We start from the raw sequence: 25600 nt of genomic DNA, 5'->3' as shown, positions 1-25600 counted from the left end.
CGGGAGCCACCAGACAAAAAACTTGCCCCAGCCCCTCCCTCACTGCAAGGGGCCTTGAATTGCCCCCCCACATCCCTTCCACCTCCCCTTCTACCACACCAGGCTTACCAGCTGGTTACAGCTTATTAAGCATTGTAAAGGAACCAAGCTCCCATTTATAACATTGTTGCTATGGGAAAATTGGTTTTGAGTTATGACATTTTGACTTAAGACCCAGTTTTCAGGAACCAACTGCGTCATAAGTCTGAGGACTGCCTGTATAGCTACACTAGAACGGCCTCTACATGAGCCATTACCACACAGGAGAATGACCTGAGAGTCGTTGTGGACAGTTTGTTTAAAACATCAGCTCAGGGCTCAGCAGACATAAAGAAGACAAAGCACGTTTTCAGGAAGATGAAGAAGAGAACTATAAACAAACCAGAGGGAATCATGTTTGTGGAATCACAGGAAATGAGGGCTGGAAGGGAGCTCAGGAGGTCACATCTAGTCCAACCCCCTGTTCAAAGCAGGACCAGCCCCAACTACATCATCCCAGCCAGGGCTTTGTCTAGACAGGTTTTGAAAACCTCCAAGGACAGAGCCTCCACCACCTCTCTGGGGGACCTGTTCTGGTGTTTTGCTAGCCTCCTAGTGAGAAAATCCTTCCTAATATCTAACCTAAACTTCCCTGGCTGCAACTTGGGCCCATTGCTCCTTGTTCTGTCACCTGCCACCACTGAGAACAGGCCATCTCCATCTTCTTTGCAACCCCCCTGCAGAGAGTTGAAGGCTGCTATTAAATCCCCCCTCAGTCTCCTCTTCAGGCTAAACAAGTCCAGTTCCCACAGCCTCTCCTCACAAGTCATGTGCCCCAGGCCCCTCACCATTTTTGTTGCCCTCCGCTGGGCTCCCTGCAATTTCTCCACATCCTTTCTGTAGTGGGGGGCCAAAACTGGACACAGTACTCCAGATGTGGCCTCCCCAGTGCTGAATAGAGGGGAAGAATCACTTCCCTTGACCTATTGGCAATACATGCACCAATGCAGCCCAGGATGCCATTAGCCTTCCTGGCAACAAGGGCACACTACTGGATCACATTCACCTTATTGTCCACTGTAACCCCCAGGTCCTTTTCTGCAGATCTGCTGCCCAGCCAGGCAGCCCCCAGCCTGTACCGGTGCATGGGATTGTTCTGTCCTGAATGCAGGACTCTGCACTTGTCCTTGTTGAACCTCATGGGATTCCTTTTGGCCCAGTCCTCCAATTTGTCCAAGTCACTCTGAATCCTAGCTCTACCCTCCAGCATATCTACTACTCCTCCCAGCTTGGTGTCATCTGCAAACTTGCTGAGGGTGCACTCTATGCCATCTTCCAGGTCATTGATGGAGACATTGAAAAAAAAACGGCCCTGGGACCAACCCCTGGGGCACTCCACTTGATACCAGCTGCCAACTGGACATGGAGCCATTGATTACTACTCTCTGAGCCTGATGCCAGTTTTCTATCCACCTTACAGTCCATTCATCCAGCCCATACTTCCTTAGCTTGTCTGCGAGAATGCTGTGGGAGACTGTATGAAAAGCTTTGCTAAAATCAAGGTACACCACATCCACTGGTCTTCACATCCACAGAGCTGGTCACCTCATCATAGAAGGTAATCAGGCTGGTCAGGCATGAGTTGTCCCTGACGAATCCATGCTGACTGTTCCTAATCACCATTTTTTCCTCTAAGTGCTTAGAAATTAATTCCTTGAGGATCTGCTCCATGATTTTTCCAGGGACTGAGGTGAAGCCGACTGGTCTGTAGTTCCCTGGATCCTTCTTTTTCCCTTTCTCAAATATAGGCACTATGTTTGCCTTTTTCCAGTCATCTGGGATCTTTCCTGATCACCATGAGTTTTTAAGATGATGGCTCTGCAATCACATCAGCCAACTTCCTCAGCACCCTCAGGTGCATCCCGTCTGCCCTCATGGACTTGTACACATCCAGCTTTTCTAACTAGTCCCTAACCTGTTCTTTCACCACTGAGGGCTGCTCACCTCCTCCCCAAACTGTGCTGCCTGGTGCCTGGAGCTGACCTAGCCTGTGAGGACAGAGGCAAAAAAGACATTGAGCACTTCAGCCTCTTCAGCATCCTCTGTCACAAGGTTGCCTCCCCCATTCAGTAAGGGACCCACACTGTCCCTGATCCTCTTCTTGCTACCAACATACTAGTAGAAACCCTTCTTGTTACCCTTCACAATCCTTGCTAGCTGCAACCCCAATTGCGCTTTGGCCTTCCTGACATCATCCCTGCATGCCCGAGCAATGCTCTTATACTCTTTCCTAGTTATTTGTTCAAGTTTCCACTTCTTATAAGCTGCCTTTTTGTGATTTAGTTTACTGAACGTTCCCTGCTAAGCCAAGCTGGTCTTCTGCCATACTTGCTAGTCTTGCTGCACATCGGGATGGTTTGTTCCTGCACTCTCGGTAAGATTTCTTTGAAGTATAGCCAGCTGTCTTGGACTCCTCTCCCCCTCAGTCTGGCTTCCCAGGGAATCCTGCCCATGAGATCCCTGAGTGAATCGAAGTCTAATTTTCTGAGGTCTAGGGTCTTTACTCTCTATCCTTTCTGTGTTTCTCCATCCTTCCTTACTCCTCCATACTCTCCTTTGCTGCTCTCCATCCTTCCTTTCCTCAGGATCCTGAACTCAATCATTGCATGGTCACTGCTTCCCAAGTTGCCATCAACTAACACATTCCCCACCAGTTCTTCCGTGTTTGTGAGCAGCAGGTCAAGAAGAGCATGGCCCCTAGTCGGCCGCTCTAGCAGTTGCACCAGAAAGTTGTGCCCAACACTCTCCAAAAACTTCCCGGATTGCCTGTGCACTGCTGTATTACCCTCCCAGCAGGTGTCATGGTGATTGAAGTCCCCTGTGAGAACTATGGCCTGCAATCAAGAAACTTCTGCTAGTTGTTTGAAGACAACCTCATCTACTACTTCCTCCTGATCTGGTGGCCTATGTTGCCTCTTTATAAATCCATGGTGCATCCATACCTTGAATATGGGGTCTAGTTCTGGTCCCCATACATCAACAAGGATAGACGACAACTAGAGAAGGTCCGGAGAAGGACAAAAAGGATGATGAGTGGTATGGAGGGGCTTCCATGTGATGAAAGACCGAGGCCAGGCCTGCTGAGTTTAGAAAAAGGACACTTGAGGGAGGACATGAGAAGGGCTTACAAAATATTGGATGGTGAAGGGAAAGCTAAAAGGGATTTATTGTTTATTCTCTCTCCCAGTACAAGAACTAGGGATCACAACATGAAATGATTAGCTACTAAGTTTAAAATGATAATAAAGATTTTCTTTTCACCCAGTGTGTCCTTAAAGGACATTTTGCAACCAGATGTGTTGGAAGCTGAGAGTTAAGCCAAATTCAAACAGGGATTGGACACAGCCTTGACAGAAAGGGGCATCAGTAGCGGCTGAAGATGAGTGAGGGGCAGCAGAACTTCCTAGACCCCAAATGCTGGAGGCTGCAAGTGGGAGAGGAACAGTAGAGAAAGCCCTGGTAGGACCCAGTTCACTCTCCTTTCAGTATGTGCTCTCTGTTGCCGCATGACAAAGGAGACTGGACACGATGGACCTATGGTCTGACCTAGTACGTGGCAGTTCTTATCTTCTAAAAATAATAACAACAACACATCAATAGCAATACTAACACTACTTTTGATCTTAGTCCACAAACAGCCTACTCTTCAGCAACCCCTCACAGATGAGGATGATTGTCTTCCATGGCTGTCTTATCTGCGGGTCCAAAGATGGCTGATGAGGCCTATCCAGGTTGACAGACTTCACTGCAGCTCAGACATGTGTTTCCATGTGGGGTGGCTGGCTGGATCAACATTGATCTTCTGTCAGTATTACTTCTACTGCAGCCATCGTTTGGGAGCCAGTTTGAATGACATAACCAAGCGGATGAGTCAGTGATCAGTCCAGCAATCATCAGCTCCTAGCATAGCACGGGTGATGCAGACATCTTTGCGATCCCTGACACAGACAATGACATAGTCAGTCAGGTGCCAATGCTTAGATTGTAGGTGTTGCCATGATATGTTGTTCCTGTTTTTCTGGTGGAACAAGGTGTTGGTGAAGATGATCCATGTTCTGTGCATTTGGTCAAGAGGAGGATGCCATTCCTACTCCTCCTTTGCCAGTGGTTCCATTCCAGAGGCGAGAGTCTCTTCCGACTCACGTTGAAATCACTGAAAAAAATAACACCGCCTCCCCCTGGAACATCAGAAAGGACTTGGTCAAGGTTGGCGCAGAATTCCTCCTTGGTTTTGTCAGTGGCATCAAGTCAGGGCATACATGCTGATGACAGTGGCATAGTGACTCCCTGCTAGGTTAAAATGGAGACTCATACAGCGTTCACTAATTCCAAAATTAAACTCAATGTGTTGTTTTATGAGTACATTCTTAATGTCAAAACCAACTCCATGAAGTTGGCGTTCTCCTCCTTTTTTACCCGTCCAGAAGAAGATATAGCCGCCTCTATGTCCTTTGAGCTGCCCATCTCCTGCTCCCTCAGTGCAGCTACATCAATGTTGTGTCGCCTGAATTCTCAGACCACGATTGCAGTGCGGCACTCTAGGCATTCACTACTAGGGTTGTCCAAGAGGGTCCTGATGTTCCAGGTCCCAAAAGTAATGGTGTGTCTTTGCTGGTATTTTCAACCTCAGTGAAGGTGATCCCACTGGACATGGTTATCCAGTCAGGAAGAAATACAGAATGCTGTATTAGACAGGCTACGTTTAAAGCACCTTTTCCAGCTCCCTCCCCATGAGGGGTGAGCAAAGCAGATCCTGAAGAGGGCCACTCAGTCTCAGTTACAGCTACTGAATTGCACTCCTGTCTCATCCAAGTGCTAGATGACCATCTTGTAACTGCCACCTTCATGTCAGTGTATTACTTGGAGCTTCCAGACCTCACAATCCTGTGCCCATTACCATTACCTGGCTGGCAAAGAGCTTGAGGAATGTACTGGGCATGATCCTTCCCTGCTCTTCCCCACTGCAGCAGCCAGGGGCAGCTCCAAGCTATGGCCGCAGATGGCCACAGCCACCTGGCTGCCAGCCCCACTCTTTAAAAGGGTGCACTGTGCTTTGTTCCCCAGCCAAATTCTTCTTTGGCCCCGAGCAGTCTGCAGCCAGCTGACACAGCCCTCCAGGATGCTGTCCCAAGGACCTGTGCCTAACGCACCATGGATGCTCCTCCCCTTCCCCCCAGCAGCAGCAGCCAGGACACCATATCTGAGGCACTCGCAGACCACCTCCTCCACCACCCTCTGCAGAAGGGCGGCAGGGCAGCCACCCACAAACCCCTGGCCCACAATGCAACAGCAAAAACACACACACTGAGGAGTTTTCAATGAACCCCAAACTTTATTTCTATCCCCAACACGCCAATAAACCCCTCTTTGCCTCCCAAAAGACCCCGCCTTGTCTCCCTTCCAACAGCCCCAATGCATACCTTACCTCCCCGCCAACCCTAATGCATACCACCAATAAAATACCCTCATCCCCAGGTGTCTATTTACAACTCTTCTGGGGAACAGTGGGGAGGAGGCACCTACGGCACAGAGCCCAGAGGGAGGCATGTGGCACCTCAGCATCGGCCACCAGCACCTTGGGTTTGGGCACCATGGTGAGCCTGGCAGGCTGGGGGCTGACCTGGGGGTGAGGGTGGGTTCTGTCCATCCTGCCCAGCCCACTCCCCCTCCTCCTCCATTGGGCCAGGGCCAGCAGGGCCCACGTAGGGAGCCGGCCCTACCATGGGCAGCTCCCTCTCAGGGACTGCATGGAGCTGGGTCAAAGGGCAGATGGCAGGTGAAACGGGGGGTGGGGGAACAGGATGCACCTGCTGCCACGTGGCACTGCACCTGCTGCTACAGTCACTGGGAGTGGGGGGGGTCTGAGGCAGGCCCATGGGTGCCTGTCAGGGACCAGCTGGGGCCGGGACCAAGGCCTGGACACTGGGTGTGGTGCCAAATACCACCAGGGCCAGCACAGTCAGTGACGCACGCACTGGTTGTCCTTGGCAGCAGCCACTGCCCGTCGCACCATATCACGCTGCTTCTCCTGGGCCTCCACCAGCTTCTGCAGGACAGCGTGGTACACCTCACTTTCTGCTCGCCATGCCTCACGATCCTCGCAGTCTGACTGCTCCATGCCCTGCCACATCTCGCGGAACTCGTGGAGCCAGCGGCGGTGCCAGGTCCGAGTTTCCTCAAGGTGCTCCTCGGAGATAGTGACCAGCCGCTCGAAGACAACCGTCGGATCCTGGCTTTGGCACTGACGGAGCTGGTGCATGTGGAGCACAGCTGCTGAAGCTGCAGGTGTTCCTGAGGCCCCATTTTCCCAACCACCAGGTGATTTGCCCCTGCATCTAGCAGCTGATTCTGCAGAGCAAGGACAGAGAGGCTTATTGTGAGAGTTTGCAACATTTCAGAGATAACATGCATTATACAGAGGGTCTGTGCACCAGCTGCTCTCAATTTGGGGGTTGTGCATGCACAGGCACCCAGGGACCGTGGTAAGTTGCCCAGGCGGCCTTTCCTCTCTGTGTCCACAGGAGGCAGGGCAGGCTACTTTCCACAGACAGCCTGCCTTCCCTGTACCCTACCCTAACTGACCCACTATGCCCTGATGCTGCTGACTGCAATGGTTTCCTGGGTGCAGCTCAGAACCTGATGTCAGGCCCTGAGCTTTGAAAGTGCCCCAGGGAAGCCCACGCTGCCCTGCAATGCGTGGTTCCTTCTGGAGGGGCATCTGCCTACGTTACGAGTGCCTAACCCCCGCAGCCAAGGAGGAGATCACCACTACCACGGACAAGTTTCTCCATATGTGACAGGTCCCTGGCTGCCTAACTGGGAGCCCACTGGCCACTCAGTAGAGTCCTAAACTGCCTCTCACGTCCCTGCATGTTGGTGGGAGAAACTCCAGCAGACGGGGTGGGGGCCTTGGCCAGGCAGGGTGGCAGTTGTAGCCAAGTGGCAATTGGCAGCTGAGTTGTCCCAAGTGCACAGGGACCCCGAGGGCTGTGGTCTCAGCAGCCCAGGCCTTGAGAGGACATTCATGCCCTAAGCCAATGTTAGAGGATGGGGCTTGTGGGGGCCCATTTATCATGTCACTATTGGGACAGACCCCAGTTGCAGTGAAGTCAAAAAGGTTTGAGTAGGGATGATCCTGGCTCATGCAGGGGATTGGACTAGATGCTCACGGCCAGTTACATCCCCTCAACTGGTAACAGCGCCCTCCCATGTCAAGGGTGCTGGAGAGGACTCAGTTTGTTCTCTCTGGGATGTTAACTTAGCTCACCAGGAAACTCAGCACCCTGGGGAGAAGGAAAGGGCTCTCTTTGGCCTGAGAAATGCACCAATTAATGCCCGAGTTGTACTCCAGGTTGGGGGAGGAATCTGGACTGGCCACAGGGCAGAAACCACGATGACTGGGAAAGATGAGTGTGAAAAATTTCACAGCAGCAATTTTTGCATTTCACCTGGTCCAGGACTCGCTCATTAAACTCCTGCTGTCCCTTTGTCAGCCCCTCCTCATGGCTGCCTCTTCCCCTCCTGGGCAAGCGAGTAATCCTTTTCTCTTTGAGCTGAGGAACAAAGATGCTCAGCTTTTCCTTCATTTTTAACATTTTGAGGTGAGGAACAAAAGAAACAGGTTTATGGGACATATTCCTTTCAGTTACATGTGTGTTTTTCACCCCCAAAAACCAAAGCCTCTTTACTGATTTTTCAAGAATTTCTTTATTCTGCAATTTAGTTTTCAGTAAACTATTCTGGAGGTTGTTTTTTCTAGAAAGGTATTTTCTTCACCAAAGACACTTTTTTTTAACAACAGACAAACAATCAACTCATAGAAAGTGAGCGTTGGAAGGGACCTCAGGAGGTCACATCTAGTCCAACCCCCTGCTCAAAGCAGGACCAGCCCGGATAAGGTCATTCCAGCCAGGGCTTTGTCAAGCTGGGCCTTAAAAGCTTCCAAGGATGCAGTCCACCACCCCTCTATGTAACCTGTTCCAGTGCTTCACCACCCTCCTAGTAAGACAATTTTTCCTAATATCCAACCTAAACCTCCCTTGCTGCAACTTGAGCCCATTGCTCCTTGTTCTGTCATCTGTCACCACTGAGAACAGTTCAGCTCCATCCTCTTTGGAGCCCCCCCTTCAGGTAGTTAAAGGCTGCTATTAAATCCCCCCTCAGTCTTCTCTTCTGCAGACTAAACCCAGTTCCCCCAGACTCTCCTCGTAAGTCATGTCCTCCAGCCCCCGAACCATTTTTGCTGCCCTCTGCTCGACTCTCTCCATCTTGTCCACATTCTTTTTATAGGGGGACACAGTACTCCAGATGTGGCCTCACCAGTGCAGAACAGTGAAATTACAACTTCCCACGATCTGCTGGTAACACTCCTACCCATGCAGCCCAGGACGCCATGGACCGTCTTGGCAACAAGGGTGCACTGCTGCCTCATATTCAGCTTATTGTCCGTTGTAACCCCTGTAAGGTCCTTTTCTCCAGAGCTGCTGCATAGTCAGTCCGTCCTCAGGCTGTCCCGGTGCATGGGATTGTTTTGTCCTAAGTGCAGGACTTTGCACTTGTTCTTGTTGAACCTCATGAGACTTTTTTTGGCCCAATTCTCCAATTTGTCAAGGTCTCTCTGAATCCTAGCCCTACCCTCCAGGATATCTACTACTCCCTGCCAGCTTGGTGTCATCCACAAGCCTGCTGAGGGTGATATCCATCCCATCTTCCAGATCGCTAATGAAGATCCTGAACAAAACCAGCCCCAGGACCGACCCCTGTGGCACTCCACTTGATACCGGCTGCCAACTAGACATGGAGCCACTGATTACTACCCGTTGAGCCCGACAATCCAGGCAGCTTTCTAGCCACCTTACAGTCTGTTCCTCCAACCCATACTTCCTCAACCGGCTTGCAAGAATGCTGTGGGGGATGGTATTAAAAGCCTTGCTAAAGTCAAAGTATATTACGCCCACTGTGTTCCCCACATCCACAGAGCCCGTTATCTCATCATACAAGGCAATCGGGGTGGTCAGACATGTCTTGCCCTTGGTGAATCCATGCTGGCTGTTCCTAATCACCTTCTTCTCCTCCAAATGCTTAGAAATGCATTCTTTGAGGACCTGCTCCATTATTTTTTCCATTGAATGAGGTGAGGCTGACTGATCTGTAGTTCCCTGGATCCTCCTTCTTCCCTTCTTAAAGATGGGCACTACATTTGCCCTTTTCCAATTGTCCAGGACCTCCCCCGATTGCCATGAGTTTTCAAAGATAATGGCCAGCCGCTCTGTAATCACATCATCCAACTCTCTCAGCACCCTTAGATTCACTGTGTCCGGCCACATGGACTTGTACACATCCAGCTTTTCTAAATGGTCCCTAACCTGTTCTTTTACCACTGAGGGCTGCTCACCTCCTCCCCAAACTGTGCTGCCCGGTGCAGTAGTCTGGGAGCTGACCTTGCCTGTGAAAACCAAGGTAAAAAAGAAGCATTGAGTACTTCAGCCTTTTTCTCCTTGTCTGTCACTAGGGCGCCTCCCCGTTCAGTAAGGGAGCCACATGTTCCCTGACCTTCCTCCTGGTTTTGACATACTTGTAGAAACCCATCTTGTTGCCCTTCACATCTAGCTGCAACTCCACTTGTGCTCTGGCCCTCCATCATCCCTACATGCCCAAGCAATACTCTTAAAGTCCTCCTGTTGTCTGTCCAAGTTTCTACTCCTTATAAGCTTCCTTTTTGTGTTTAAGCTCACCGAAGAGTTCTCTGCTAAGCCACGCTGGTCACTTGCCACATTTGCTCTTCTTCCTCCACATCGAGGTAGTTTGTTCCTGTGCATTCAGCAAGATTTCTTTAACATCTTTAAGGGAGGTGGTGCTCTCCCCTACCCTGGGGGTCTTCAAGAGGAGGTTAGATAGGCATCTAGCTGGGGTCATCTAGACCCAACACTGATAAGCATCTAGCTGGGGTAATCTAGACCCACCCCTCTTTCCTGCCTATGCAGGGGGTCGGACTTGATGATCTATTGAGGTCCCTTCCGACCCTAACATCTATGAATCTATGAAAATACAACCAACTCTCCTGGACTCCCTTCCCCTTCAGACTGGCCTCCCAGAGGATCCTGCCCATCAGTTCCCTGAGGGAGTCAAAGTCGGCTTTTCTGAAATCTAGGGTTCATACTCTGCTGCACTTTCTTCCTTTTGTCAGGATCCTGAACTCGATCATCTCGTGGTCACTGCAGCCAAACTTGCCATCCACTTCTACGTCCCCCACCAATTCTTCCCTGTTTGTGAGTAGGTCAAGAAGAGCATGGCCGCTAGTTGGTCTCTCCAACACTTGCCCCAGGGAGTTGTCTCCAGCACACTCCAAAAACTTCCTGGATTGTCCGTGCACTGCTGTCTTGTCCTCCCAGCAGATGTCAGGGGGACTGAAGTCTCACATGAGAAGCAGAGCTTGTGGTTATGAAACTTCCACTAGTTGAACAAAGAAAGCCTCATCTCCTGCGTGCATTTACTGGTGCTTGGTGAATGTGGACCTGCCACTGAAGCTTTTCTCACACTGCTGCAAGAAAACAGCTTCTCCTTCGCATGTAGGCACAGGTGCTTTGTAAGCTTCAACCTCTTGGGGAAGCTCTTCAAACACTGTGGGCAGCAAAATGGCTATTTGCCCGTGTGCACACACAGGTGATGTGCAAGTGTGGACCTCTGTGCGAACCTCTTCTCACACTGGGTGCAAAAAAATAGCTTCTCCCGTGTGCACACTCAGGTGTGTGGCAAACATGGAGCTCTGGGTGAAACATTTCCTGCGCTGGCTGCAGGAGACGGGTAGATCCCCCACGTGCTTGCACGGGTGCTTCATGAGATTGGACCTCTGGATGAAGCCCTTCCCACTCTGGGGGCAAGAAACCAGCTCCTCCCTTGAGTGCACACGCAGGTGCGTGGTGATGAGCATGGAGCTCTGCATGAAGCTCTTCCCACACTGGTGTAGGAGAACAGCTTTTCCTCCACATGCATGCACATGTGGCTTTTGAACTGATCCAACCTGGTGAAGCTCTTCTCGCACTCAGCACAGCAGTACAGCTTCTCCCCCACATGCTCCCCACTGGTGCATTTGGATATTGCTCAGGGAGACAAAGCTCGTCCCACACACTGCGTAGAGGTGGGGGTGCTCCCCCGAGTGCGTGCTCTCCTGCCCGAGGGGTGGGTATATATGCTGGAAGCTGTCCCTGTGCTCAGCCCAGGGGTGGCCATTCTCCCTCCAGTGGACTCCCCTGTGGGCCCCATGGTCTATTTGCCCCCAAAACTCTTCTTGGACTCTGCACATATATGCAGCCCCTGCCTCACGAAGGTCCCTCTGCCCCTCAAATCCTTCCCTGCTCTTTTGGGTCCCTACCATTTTCTGTCCCTGTTGGATACGAAACTGGTTTCCAACCTCAAACAGCTTCAGGTTGGTAGCCCTTTCCCCAGGAGGCTGCTGCTGCTCATCTCTGCCCAGTGCCGCAGTATTTGCTGGGTGGAGATGGGAGCCCAGAGATTAGCCTCTGCCCAGCTGGCAAAGGGAAAGATCTGGTATTTCCCTGTGCTGAGATGTGCCCCAGAGGACAGCTGGACATCATTTACTCTGTAAGAACAAGGGGTCCAATTCCATGTGGACTCTGGATCTCAGGTCTCAAAGCTTGTATCCCTTGTGCCCGTTATGGAGCAGAACGTGGGCAATTCTGGTGGCAACAAGGAAGTGCCTGTATCTCCCCCAAGGCATGAAAGCTTGTGGGGGGGGAATACAAGCACCTCCTTGGTTCCACCCGAAAGCTTGTGAATCCTAACTGCACCTAGCAGACATTTCATACAGCTGGAGGTATTGTGAATACTGCCTGAATTTTCCTGACTCGTCCAAAGGGGAGGTGCAGAGCTCCAGTTCAGATTAAGAAACAGCATTAGTAGCCGTCTGGGCAGCAGAGCACCAGTCCCTCTACAGCCCAATCCTTAATAACTCCCGCAGGGTTTCTGCCAACTCTGATAGGTGCCATGGGGCAATTCAAACATGATCATGCCCTGCCATGGGGGATAACATAGGTACAGCCATCTTGGGCAGGCCTGTCAATTCTTGCCCTGATGAGGGAAAATGGACATTTAAGCTCATAGTAGCTCCGGATCCCGTGTTTGTGTGTCAAACCAAAACAGCAGGATAGGCTTTGTCTCTGGCATTTTATTACTTCCCAATGGGCAGCCCCACCCTTCAATGAGAGGAGGATCTGCAGGTTTGAAGACAGATTTCCTACCTAAGCAGCCCTAATAAGGGGAAGAAGGGATCAGTTGCCTGTACACGCATTGCTGAAACATAAGGAGTGGGTACACATACCTGCCCAGACAACACAGATCTGGCTAAACTGTGTGATGTCAGGACCTTGTGGCAGCAGCTCAAGGAAAGTATTCAGATTTCCAGCTCCCCCTGGGTATAGAGAGGTTCTACGTTAAGATGTGGGTGGAAGGCAGGGATTTTCAAGACTTACCTGGAGACAAGTCCTCAGACAATGAGCTTTCTCCAGCTTCCTCATCATCACTGACCCATAGCTCCATCTCTCCTCGCTGGATGCGGCAGATTAAATCCGGTGTAGGACCTCGATACCCTGTGTTAGGGAGCGTATAGAGAGTGTTTACTCCACCATCCAGTACCCAACTGGGACTTGGAGAAAGGATCCACTGGAATCAAACATTTAATGGGCACTCAAAGGGAAAGGGAAGGAGGACATTTAAGAAAAAGGAGTACTCAGTACTGGCAGGAACCGTCAATTGATCATGACCTCTGTCACCCAAGTAAGTTGAACAATGGTTGTATGAAGCATCAACCCCTCAGAAGTATATAACGGTAAAAATCTTACAGTGGCATCAAGGAAAGTGGGCAGAGATGCAGTGGTATGTGATGTGTAAGGAGGAAGAAAGCAAATTATTTTGTAGATGTTCAAAATACAGTATAACCTCATAAATCCAGCATCCTTGGGACCTGACACCTGCTGGGAACTTGAAAATTCCAGATTTCTGAAAGCGTTCGGCTGCTGTCCCGGGACCGGCCGCCACTATCCCCACTCCCCAGCTCCATCACCACCCACCATTACCCCTCCAACCTGGACACGGAGGGGGAAGCTTGCACATGGCAGCTGCCACTCCCATCCACCACTCTGCATCACCGCTTTGCACGCGGCTGCTGCTCTGGGACTGACTGCCGCTACTCCCCAATGTAGTGTATTTAAAAAGTGCCGGATTTTTGAGATTTCCAAAATTTTGAAAAACAGATTTAGGAGGTTACACTGTACTGATCTGAAGACAGAGACAGTGAACATACTCATAGCCATCCACAAAACTGACCTTATTAGGGTAATTTTGGGGGTGGGGGGTTCTCAGTAAAGGATTGATGAGTCTGAGAAGTAAGGACTCAATGACACACTGATGACAATGAAAACTTGTATATGGGAGAGAAAGCAATTCATTTTGGCACCTGTAACAGGAAACCCTAGCCCTGTCACCAGAAGACAAGGCGGCCCCTTTAAAGCCAGAACTTTCTGGGCACAGAGTGCTGGTAAAGTGGGGGTTAAAAGCTGAGTGTGGCCAGCTAGTCAGCTGACGAGAAGGGGCAGGCCAGGACTATAAAAACCCTGGGCTGAGCAGCAGTAGAGGCCAGCAGCCAAAGGGGAAGGAGTGTGTCCCAGAGCTCCATGGAAAGGCTGGCTAAAGGCTGGAGGAGGGAACTACGGAGGACCCTGGAGCAACCCCAGAGGAAGGACTGTAGCCAACAGTGGGGAGCTGAAGCGCAAACCCTGAGTAAATGTAAGCTGGCATGCTGCCTTCTTTAATCACATTTCTCTTGGTGGCAGTTATTGCCCATGGACAGGACTGTTCATATTATTTTTTGTTGTTGTTATTGAATAACACCGGTGGTTTAGGTGAAGCTGTTGGGGAAGGAAGAGGCCTCGTTGGGACCCCACTACAGCATGGGGACCCGGTGCCAGAGTGGGCGCAGGATTTTGGGGTGCACTGACCAGAGAAGGTGCAGTATTTGGGGTACATAGGCCCCAGTGCCAGTATGGGTACATGATTTTAAGGTGTACAGACCCCGGTGCCAGAGGGCACAATCCTAAAAGGCCAGGGTGGTCTGGTGCACCTGAGGTGCGGTTTTGTTTTTCTTTGGACTGGGACAGTGTGGGTCCGGGGCTGTTCCTGGCCTTGAACTTGCAATGCCCTGGCTATGGGGCCAGTGGCTGGGCCTCTAGGCCAGGGAGGCTGGGCTCCAGATCAGAGCAGAAAGGAGGGCCACGAGCTTCAAAACAAGAAAAGAAAAGGCTAGAGCCTCAGAGTCAAACCCTGTTTGGTGGCTTTAGATGGGGAGGCCTAGTTGGAGAAAGACAGGGGTCAAGGCCCATGGAGGCGGAAGACCCCAACATACAAAATACTATAGGCAGTCTCCCACTTACAACAACATCAGTATAATTTCCATCAAGATGTGGCAGGCGAGTAGAGAGTGGTACACAAACCTTAAAGGGGACTCCAAGGGTGCCCCATGTAAAGCGCGGATAACAGGGAAGATGGCACTGGGGAGGGTGTCCTGTTACAGCACCACATAGAAAAGGATTCATAGATTGTAAGGACAGAAGGGACCTTGGAAAGTCATCAAGTCTAGCCCCCTGCACCAAGCAGGAAAGGTAACTGGGGGTCAAGTGACCCCATCAAGGTGACTGTCCAGTCTCCTCTTGAAGATTTCCAGGGTAGGCGATTGCACCACCTCTGGAGGGAGTTTATTCCAGTCTGAACACCCTGATTGTGAAGAAATTTTTCCTAATGTTGAGCTTGAATCAATCTTCCAGGAGTTTGTGGCCATTACTCCTGGTTTTCTCCTTGGGTGCCCTGGTGAACAATTGCTTACCGATCCCTTCATGTACTTCCCTAGTGTAGCGGTAAGCTGCTACCAGGTCCCCTCTCAGCCTTCTTTTCTTCAGGCTCAAGAGTCTCGGATCCCTCAGCCTTTCCTTGTACATCTTGCCGTGCAAGTCTCTGTTCATACGGGTAGCTCTTCTCTGGACTCTCTCAAGCTTGTCCACATCCTTGTTAAAGTGCGGTGCCCAGACCTGGACACAGTACTCCAGCTGCGGTCTCACCAGTGCTGAGTAGAGTGGAAGAATCACCTCCCTGGTTTTGCTGAAGATGCTTCAATTGATGTATGTCAGAGTATTATTTGCCCTACTGGCGACCAGCATCGCACTGCTGGCTCATGTTCATACTGTGGTCTCTAATTACTCCCAGGTCCCTTTCATTCGTGGTGCTGGTCAGTTTGATGCTGCCAAGCCTGTAGGGATGTTGGGTTTGCTTGTCCCAAGGTGGAGCACTTTACATTTCTCGACGCTGAACTTCATCAGATTCTGATCTGCCCAACTTGCCAGCCTGTCTAGGTCCGCTTGTATCTGTAGCCTATCTTCAAGTGTGACCATGCTTTCCCCTAACTTGGTGTCATCCGCGAACTTGGCCAGGATGTTGTTATAACAACTGTATGGGTAACTACAGCAGCCTTTTCATCCAAAGAGTGGATCCTTACAGGAGGTGATGCATATGTACTTAAGATACAGACTGTGTTGTGGATATGGATAAAAGAAGGAAGAAGACACGTTTTTCAGAAAGAGAAAACCCATAGTATGGCACAGGTCTACCCAGTTTCCCAAGAAAAAGATGATGATACAAATCACCTGCAGAAGAGATGGTCATTCAGTAAAAATAGGTTGCACAATGACTAGCAGTAGAGATAAAACCGAACTCAAAGGTTGATACCTTGTGAGAGCAACATACTCCCACACAGTATCGCACTTACTGAGTGTGGGCTAGTCTCAAAGATAAAAGATAGAAAAAGAATATCAGGGAAAGGAAGAAATGGTGAAAGTTATCTTAAATGGAAAGCCCAGAATTTGTAACAAAGTTCACCAACAGTCTTATAATATGGAGAGTTTAATGCAGAGTCACTCTGAGATTCAGGGAAGGTAGTTTCACTTACAGCTGCTGAAGATGTATTGGGTGAAACCCAGTCATATAAGAAACACCAGGTGGGAAAATTGAGGTTTCACAAGGCATCAAAGTAACTAGAGAAGTTTTCAGTAAGAAACAAAAGTGGATTTGGACCAAGTCATTCATGCAGACAAAAATGAGAGCTATAAAATGGCAGTAGCAAGAGAAGCAGTGCTGAAAGGCTTGTATAGAAAACTGAACACTGGAAAGGATGAGAGAACAATTGATATGCTGGTTTAAACTGAGAACGATTAAACAAAAACCTTGGGTAATCTTGTATCCAATGCTATTTATTAATGACAAAAAAAGAGGATCAACATGTGATCTAAAACCAATCTTGTATTTTTGAGAATTTGTTGAGAGGAGAATGTCCCAGAGAACATTTGTAAATGAAGTTGAGCTTCCAGGTGACAGTGCAGAGGAAATCAGGAAAGCAAGGAAGCAGGAAAGAAAAGTTGAATAGCAGGTTCATACGCTCAACCTGTGGAAGTTCCTGAAGCAGTAGGAGATGACGGGGAATGGTGGTGGTGCTGCACTTAATGATGGAAACTATACAGGATAAAAAACTTCACATGAGTAGTGACTAAGTGCAATGCCACTTTTCTGCTGCAAAAAAGAAAGGAAGTTATCACCAAACTTCCAATGACAGGGGAACAAAATGACTTAGCTGCTCTTTCCAAACTGATGATAAATTACTGCAGCCAGAGTCACTGGGAGCACACAGGTCAGTGCTAATCAGTTTGGCTTGAAAAAAGGAAAGTGTGTCACTAATCAATAAGGAAACTACAGAACACAATAAGCTGACCTTTAGGTAGCTGGCAAAAAGCATATGTGCAGGTCCCCAAGGAAGATTTTCAGTGGAGGTAGAGGAAGAAGGAAGCAGCAGAGAAGGATACCTGATTACTGAAAAACATATGCACATACTCCTCCACATCAGTCAGAACAAGCTTCTGCAATAAAGATCCTTAGGAAATGGAAATCAGATTTCACCAGGGCTCTGCACTCAGGCACCCTCCTTTTAATCATAAGGATGATTAAACTTCTTCACCAAAGAAGTTCTTAAAATGATCTGCACCAGGGGTCATGGGATTTTTTTTTTTTTTTTTTTTGCAAAGAGACTTCCCAAAATAATGAGCGATTCTAACAGAAAAAGAAATCGTTATACAATGGAAAAGCAAGTTGTAGTCCACAACAGTGAAGATGCTAGAAAGGAATGTGAGGGAGAACTTACAAGGGCTCCTTGTTAGAAGAACCTGCGTCTCATCACGGGTAAAAGTGTCATTGGAGAAGCTGAGAAAATGGAAAAGCCACAGGCTGCAACAGCAACAGCTGGTAATGCTTCCATTAGTTACTAGCCAGCTTAAGTTAAAAAGGAGGGAAAAGGGATTAAGGGTAGAAACAGATGTTGCCAAACTGCCTGAAGCAGTGGAGGAGACAGGGAATCCATAACCCAAAACCAGGGAATGCACACATCTCTGTAATTAGGGCACCCCAGGCTTTCCCTGCTTATAGGCACATGTCCCTGGAATCTCCCCAGCCTGTCTCCAGTGGGGAACCCCACAGCTTTTCCCACTTGTATATCCCAGGGGTGCATCTCCAGAAGCAGAGAAATCCTGGCTTTCTCCATTTACTGACATGCACCCCAAGAGTCCTCAGGGCACATCACTGAAAGAGCGGAAAGCTGGCTGGGGACTACAAGTGCCCGATCCTGCTCAGAAATTCATGGGGTTTGCAGGATTGGGCCCCCCCCACTCTTCAGATCAGCTGGAGAGCGCTGGAAGTTCTTCGACCACCAAGTGAATAGACATCTGCCCCAATCAAGTGCCACAATCTATTATTGGGTATCCAGGTTGTAGCCGTGCTGGTCTAGAGGAAAAGCCAATCGGGACTCATAGGAGAGATATCATCTTTTACTGGACCAACAAAATTTTTGCAAAAAAATACCGGCGTTGTTGCAGCTACAAATTTTAGGTGTCTGTGGTGCAACAAAAGTGTGTGAAGATCTTTTTGCTTCACTTATGTGCCTCTACAAACATCTCCTTTGGAGGAACATGGATGAGGAACAAGCAACAGCTGTTTCTGCCTGAAGAGAGCACTGAAATGTGCACTGCATGCTGGGATTGTTAAGTGTTTGGACCAAATACAATAGGAAAAAGAGTGAGGAAGAACTAGTTCCCAAGAAATGGTTGTTGGTGAATGAATTAACTGAAGATGGTACCAACTTGGGATGTGAAAAGTTAAACAGATAATTGGTTTAAGCTGTAATTATATTTATGCTGTTAATGTATTACAGTTAACATTTAGAAGGGTTGAAAATGGCTATTTTTAAAATAATATTTATGTCCTTAATACAAACATGCTGGGACAGCAAAGGGGGATCATCTTGCAAGGAAATTGCTGGACATGGAAACAAGAGGGGTTAGACCAGGGGAAGACCCCAGTGAAGGCAGCATCTGAAACAGAGGATGATGCAAAAATGAGAAGTGGACAAGAGGCCTGAGCAATGACAGAGCAGTGGAGCAAAAGTGGACTTAAACCACCAACCAAACTGGATCAGGGTGTGACTGTAAAGGAACAGAGAGAAGAAGAGTACATTTATGATCTCATACAGCTCTGCCGGGGGGTGTGGAAACAAGAACCAGAACGTTACCCAGGGAAACAAGGGCTTGGTAATTCCTCAGCATCTGGTCCCGGTAAAGCCCCTTGTCTTCAGCTTCCAGCAGCTCCCACTCCTTCCGCGTGAAATACACGGCCACGTCCTCAAAGGCCTCCGGGAGCTGCAGGCACAAGAGTTACACCATCAGCATCTGCTCCAGCCTCCACAAACCTAAGCCCCACTCTTCAGCTGACACAGCTGCTCCAGCAGAGGGTCTGGTGTGGACACAGCTCTACAGACAGAGCCACGTGTTTCTCTGCTTTAACTCATGCTGTCTAGGGAGTGGGTACAGCTACTCACTCTGTCAGTATATGCTGTTCTATAAGGGAAACACTGCCATCATAACACCACCACGAGAAACTTTAGCCCAGGTGCCCCGAACCTCCCCTGGGGAAACTGGTTGCACACCAGTGACTTGCAGGGAGAATACTCAGCCTGAGAGGGGGACCCTGGACTTCACCCGTCTCCCCCTGACACCAGCCAGCAAACACTGGGTGTTGGTGGTGTCAGGAATCTTCTTTTTTTCCCCCCATGAGGCTCTTGGGTGGGGAGCTCTACAGGCTCCAAATCCCAGGAGACTTACTGCCCCCCACAAAACACAGACAGAGAACCCCCCTGCCTATATCCTACATCGGGGGTGTCAACTGGGGGTACATGTACCGCCAGGGGTACTTGAGAAGGCCCTAAGGGATACGTGCAGGCGGGCAGGGACGGAGCACCGCTATGCACCATCCCATGCAGGCGTCACCCGCCCGGCTGGATCCCCCGCTCTGTGTCTGGCTGGGAGAGCAGGGCCTGCACTGTGTCTGGCCGCCAGAGGTACACTGCTCCACATCTGGCCGCCAGGGATACACTGATCCAAAAAGGTTGAAAACCCCTGTCCTACATGACCTGGGGCTGCTGCAGCCATCCCTGTTCTGTCAAGCTATGGAGTAGAAAAAAAGGACAAGGGAAGGAATAGAGCCAGGAAGGAGGAACAAGGATTCCCAATGGCCTGGGATGAGATGAAGCAGGTGGGACTCAGTGCAAACTCAGCCTGGGAGCAGGAGGAAGAGGGAGCTGTGGCAGTCCGACTCCGTGCGCAGACACAAAGATATTCCAACTCCCCAAAACACCAAGTGACCGTTTTCCTTGGGAACACATCACACCTGCGGGCTTGGAGGAGGTCCTGCAGCTTTAAGCTACTCTAGGAATTTGTCCTTGGTCCCAGTCGGACACTGGTGCAAGGAGACTGGCATTCAGTTCCCTTTCTGGCAGGTTGATCCCAGATTTTCCTCCAGGAGTCAGGAACGCTGCTCACTCCTAGCAAACGGCTAGCTCAGGACCCTGCCCTGGCAACGGCTGAGCTGGAGGGACTCGGTGGACTTGGGTGCAGACCTCTCCATACCTCTCAGGGGGAATCTGGTGGGCTCAGCTGAGGAGACCCTCACCCTGTGCTCTCTGGGGCCCAGAGTGCCCAGTGAGGCTCTCTCCTGGGACCCCCAGTCTTCAAATGCTCACTTGAAGCACCCATTAGAGGAAGCTGAGGCAGTGCTTCCAGAAGCAGGGAGCACTGGACCTACAGATGCTCAGACCAGCACTTCCAGTCCCAGCCTCTCAGGCTCTGTGTACTTGGCAGTGAGCTCCTGCTTCCCCTGAAGCCTTCCTTCCTGCCTCAGCTGGGATGCAACCTCCTTTGCTAGTGAAACTTCCTCTTGTGGCTCTTCAAGTCTCTCCTCTCCTCTGGCTCTTCCCCGCACCCACAACTCTCACTGGTTCCCTGTTCACACCCCACTGCAGCCTGTACCTTGCTCACGGCCACGTTCTCTCTCTGCTGTGGGTGCCTGCCCTGCTTCTGATGCACTTGGCCTGGCACAGTTGTCGGGAGTCTCCTCTCCCCTGATCTTCCTGGGGATGGCCCCAGCAGCTCCAGGTTTACAGGCCCTTCCTCAAGAGGTCGTTCCTCAGCTGTGCTCAGGGTCCCTGAACCTGCTGGGAGGGGAAGAGCATCCGCAGGTTGTAGGCCTCGCTGGTACATCGATCAATACTGCTCACACAAAGGCTCTGATAAAAGCGTTGGCTAGAACGGGCTGATCAGTGAATCTGACTTGATGCCTGAACTCCTCACATTGGCAAAACTTAGCATGCAGGCCAAAGGATGGGAGAGGGAGATGGTTGAACAAGGCAGAGAAGAGTCCAGTACCAGGATGACTAGGATGGCTCAGTATAGTGAAGATACTGGTGGGATGTAACGTGTAGTGTGTCTTCACCACTGCATTAAATGAGAATTAGAATGAGGGGAAGTTTGTATCGCCCTAGGAGAGGCCGTGTGGTGTTATGCTAACGCCGTCTCATGGACATACATGCGTTAACACCTTGTCTGTCAGACCAAGAGTCTGTTGGGACCGTGCCTTGTAGACAATAAACCTGGAAGAATTTATGCCACCCAACTGAGCCTGTAGTTATTTTGTAAGATAAGACTGATGTCTGGATCTTCTGGCAGTGACTTTTTGCCAGCTCTGCAGTCCCCAACATTTCAGGCCCTGCCCCACATTCAAATTCAAGCTGGATAGAAACCAGCTATAAACATTTCCATGCACTAGTTCAGTTGGTGGCTGGCTGCGTAGTAATTTTTGTTGCATGATTATAACTTTGCACGTGTGGCCAGGCTAAATACATTGCGTAACTGAGCAGTAAATTGCATAATATATGTAACGTGTGACCGGGCCCTTCAACACTAACAATTAACACCCAAAGAAAACAGCAAGGATGGCACAGGTTAGCCCTAGTGCCACTGGCAAAGGCAAAGCCCTGCTACTCCCTTGTGCTGGCATGTGCCTAAGTCAACCCCCAGACCTCAGTGTAGGGGAAAGGAGAGAGATGAAAGAGCCAAAGTCCCATAGGTCTTCTAAGGCCCCTGCTACTCATTAGATAAATATTATGCAATGAATTGGTGAATGGCAACATAAATTGAAATCGGCTACACACGCAAGCCAATATCATGCACAAGAAATGACTCCCCAGCTCTTAAGAGAGCCAACCAGCTACAGAGCTAGTCCTTTAACATAAGTAACAACTCTGCAACCGGTTTCTACCCAGCTTGAAACTGAATAAGTAGCAAGGCCCTTCTAAATAGACCTTTCCAGCCGTGAAGCTGGAGATGAGCCACAATGACTCTGCCCTTGCTGGGAATGGCAACCTCAGACATCAGACTCTGAGAAACGTAACCGGGATCCTGGTGCTGCATCAAGATCCACACTACAGAGGAGGAGGAGGGAACAAACAGGGCCACTTGCTGTAGGGGCTGAGGGTGGCTTCTAGGGCGGGGTGGGCAAAACGGAGGATCTGGCTGGCAACCGGACTCCATTTCCCAGAAGCCCCTGCCTGCATGGCTGGGGCTGGTCTCCATGGAGACTCCAGCCACAGCTGTGTTGTGATAGGGCAACGCTGGGGTTGCCAAGGAGGACAGGATGCAAGGCAGGGCAGGGCAGAGCAGGGCTGGGGGCTGCTCCAGAGCTGCTGGGATCTTGCAGTGGGGGCACGTTGGTCAGGGCCAGGGCAGAGCCGCGATCTGCAGCCTGCATGCTCCAGGCACGGACGTGCAGGCTGCAGATACAAGCTCTGCCCCTGCTCTGGACCAGGCTGTCACTGCTGCAAGGAGCTGGGGCAGAGCCGCAATCTTCAGCCTACATGTCCCTGCCTGGAGCATGCAGGCTGCAGATCACAGCTCTACCCCGGCTCCTTGCAGCAGTGACAGAGTGGTTCCGAGCCAGGACAGAGCTGTGATCCGCTGCCTGCGTGCCCTTGCCCAGAGCATGCAGGCTGCAGATCGCGGCTCTGCCCTGGCCCTGGACCAAGCTGGGCAGGGGTGGCTGGGAAATGGAGTCCACTGCCAGGTAGATCCAGCCTGTGAGCCAGACTTTGCCCACCCCTGTTCTAGGAGGATCCCAGAACAGGAAACATGCTGGATTGATCCCCAATAAAATACTCAAGGAGAAAAGTTTTCCACTGACTAGCAATGCTTCCTTCAACTGCAAAGGGCAGCGCCACTGCCTCTTACCTGCTCCTAGCAAACAGCCTCGTCTGGGGAAGCAGCCCAAGGGGCTTTCATCTGCTGATGAGTCCCAGGTCTCCTCTGTGTCGGGGGAATCTGCAGTGGGACAGAGGCCTACAGTTAAATGTAAATTAGAGCTAGCCAAAAATCACTATACAAACCCATTCCCAGATACGCACATCAGCTCATTCCTGGGCCTGGGACTCCAACACTGATAATGATCACAGTAGCCCTCAGTGTAACCACAAAAGCTGCCAGCATCTGCTTCCACAAGGCCCTATATTAGCCATGGAGCTTGCTAAAAAGCCACTAGATAGTTAACACTGAGCAAAGCTGCTGCAAGTGTTGCCAAAGACAGGTAAGAAGATGGGCAGAAAGAGAATGACAAGGAAGGTCTGCCGATCTGGGTGCATCTCTGCAGACAGGATTTTAGAAATATAGCCAGCGGTGAAAATTCAACAATGCAAATACCCTGTAAATGGTCAGTAGCGGTAGCAATTATCATGGGGGAAATGATGAATATGCAAATAACAAGAAGGCATAAAAGAATTTGGAAACAAAAGGTCACAGATGGCTGGACTACTAGCCTCCTCAGCTCCTACACTGCTGGGCTACTAGACAGCCCCCCTGAATGTCCCAGCCAGACCCGGGACTTTCTAATCAACAGGACAGGGAGCAAGATTCGATGGCAAGGTCACTAGTGTACGTCTAGGTATGGGCGTGTGCGCCAGCTGTGGAATAAACTTGCACGAGCACAGAGAAAATTCCTGCCTCTGGAGCATTGGTTCCCCAGTCCCACGTTTCAAAATAACACGGCAGGGTGTTATTCCCCCTGGGTGCTAATGTGACTCCAGACCTGCCCGGGGACAGAAATCAAGGAGGCCCTGTCACCTCAGACTCGCAGCGAGAGGTCCCAGCCCCTCATTCTGGGGGTTGAGCAGCTAGGCGGTCACCCACATCCGGGCCCCTCATTACCTTTACCCAGGCCCCTGGCACACTACCTGGCTCCTGGTTGAATGGGGGCTCCTCTTTGGGGACACAAGGCAGCTCCTCCTGGGGCCCTGGGGTTTCACGCCATCCTGCCTCCTCCAGGGGCACATGCCCAGGATGGGTCTGCGCCCACTCCAGCCAGGAGCAGAGAGGTTCCCTCAGTGCCCCAGGTCCCTCCATGTCCAAGGCCACATCTTCAAGCTGCCTGTGCACTGTGACCTGGGAACAAGACAACTATGTTGCTGGCAGCCGGGAGAGATGGGGCTGGGAGGGCACATCCCCAAACATGGACAGATGGGAGGCAGCATCAGTGTGAAGAAGACATGCTCTCACCTGGAGCATCTGCCAGCCCCAGCCAAAACCCCTCAGCTAGGGCCAGCGCCTCGGTGCAGGTCTCCACATCGCACCCCCAATCCCAGCTCAGCATCTCCTGGAGCGGATCCAGGATCTGCCCCTTGCCACAGTGCTGGGGCTCCAGCCAGTGCTGGCAGAGCTCCCGCAGGTGCCCGCCTGCAGCCCCTCAGCCACCTGGGAGCAGACATCCCAGGTCAGGGCAGCTGCCCCCAGTGCCGTATTTACCAGCAAAGCTTCAGCACAGAGACACTCACCTGCCAGCGCTGGACAGGCTCCTCCAGCGGCTCCTGCTTGATCTGTTGTGGTGCCAACCACCTTGGGGATACTCTACCTGTCCCAGCCTGGACAACACGAGGGACTTTCCCTCCTCCCTCCGGTCCTGCCCTGGGCTCAGGGTCAGCTGGCTCCTGCTCCTCCATCGTCGCCAGAGGATGCACCAGTGCTGGGAAGGGGAGCACTAAGCTTGGAGCCGGCTCCAGCTCAGCAGTCATCTTGTCTGCCTCACCCCAGCCTGGGCCTGTGCTCTTGCTCTCCCGCCCGTCACACGTGGGACCGGCTGGCAGCGTCCGGGCTCCTGGCTGCCTGCAGGAAGGAGACAACAGGGTTTTGTCTTGTGATGAGGGAGCCAGGACCACAATACACCACCGCAGATCCACAGCCCCTCAGCCAGCCACAACACCCTCTGGCCTCACCTAAACTGAGCGGCTGCATGGGGGGACCAACTAGTTTCTCCAGCAGCTCTGTAGAAAAGGACCTGGGCGTTACAGTGGACAATGAGCTGAACAGGAGCCAATGGTGTACCCTTGTTATGAAGAACGTTAACAGCACCCTGGGGTGCATTAGTAGGAGCCCTGCTAGCAGATGGAGGGAAGTGATTCTTCGCCTCTGTTTGCCACTGGTGAGGGCACATCTGGAGTCCTCTGTCCAGCTCTGGGCCCCCACTACACAAAGGACACGGACAAATTGGAGAGAAGCAGAGGGCAACAAAAATGGTTCGGAGGCTGGGAAGAGGCTGATGCAGAGAGGCTAAGGGGACCGGGCTTTTTTAGTCTGGAGAAGTGAAGACTGAGAGGGGATTTAATAGCAACCTTCAGCTACCTGCAGGGGGGTTGCAAAGAGGATGGAGCTGGGCTGTTCTCAGTGGGGGCAGAACAAGACCAATGGTCTCAAGTTGCAGGAAGGGAAGTTGAGGTTGGATATTAGGAAAAACTCTCATGAGGAAGGTAGTAAAGCACTGGAACAGGCTACCCACAGAGGAGGTGGGATCTCCATCCTTGAAGGTTTTGAAAACCCAGCTAGACAAAGCCGTGGCTGGGACCATCTAGTAGGGGCTGGTCCTGCTTGGAGCAGGGGGATGGACAAGCTTTTGGACACAAACCCCCTTTTTACTAAAAGCTTGCAAAGAACATCTTTTCCAACTATTTAGCTGTTCTAATAAAAGATACTGGATTTACCCAAAGAACTGTGTC

At 50.8% G+C, this 25600-nt stretch overlaps 1 protein-coding gene across 1 annotated transcript; it reads right to left on the bottom strand.

The window, feature by feature from the left end:
• Positions 1-5407: 5407 nt before the first annotated feature.
• LOC102381267 (neurotrophin receptor-interacting factor homolog) lies at positions 5408-24952 on the bottom strand. The gene is made up of 8 exons (XM_006036438.3): positions 24824-24952; positions 24386-24713; positions 23789-23996; positions 22794-22883; positions 20541-20725; positions 18749-18875; positions 12567-12683; positions 5408-6426 (listed from the first exon to the last, which is right to left on the bottom strand). Exons 2-8 carry the CDS (start codon positions 24620-24622, stop codon positions 6038-6040), a joined length of 1353 nt encoding a protein of 450 aa, XP_006036500.1. The 5' UTR covers positions 24623-24713; positions 24824-24952; the 3' UTR covers positions 5408-6037.
• Positions 24953-25600: the final 648 nt, after the last annotated feature.

Source organism: Alligator sinensis, unplaced genomic scaffold (genome assembly GCF_000455745.1).
Source record: "Alligator sinensis unplaced genomic scaffold, ASM45574v1 scaffold1411_1, whole genome shotgun sequence".
NCBI lineage: Eukaryota > Metazoa > Chordata > Crocodylia > Alligatoridae > Alligator > Alligator sinensis.
This window is presented reverse-complemented; position numbering and strand designations above follow the sequence as displayed.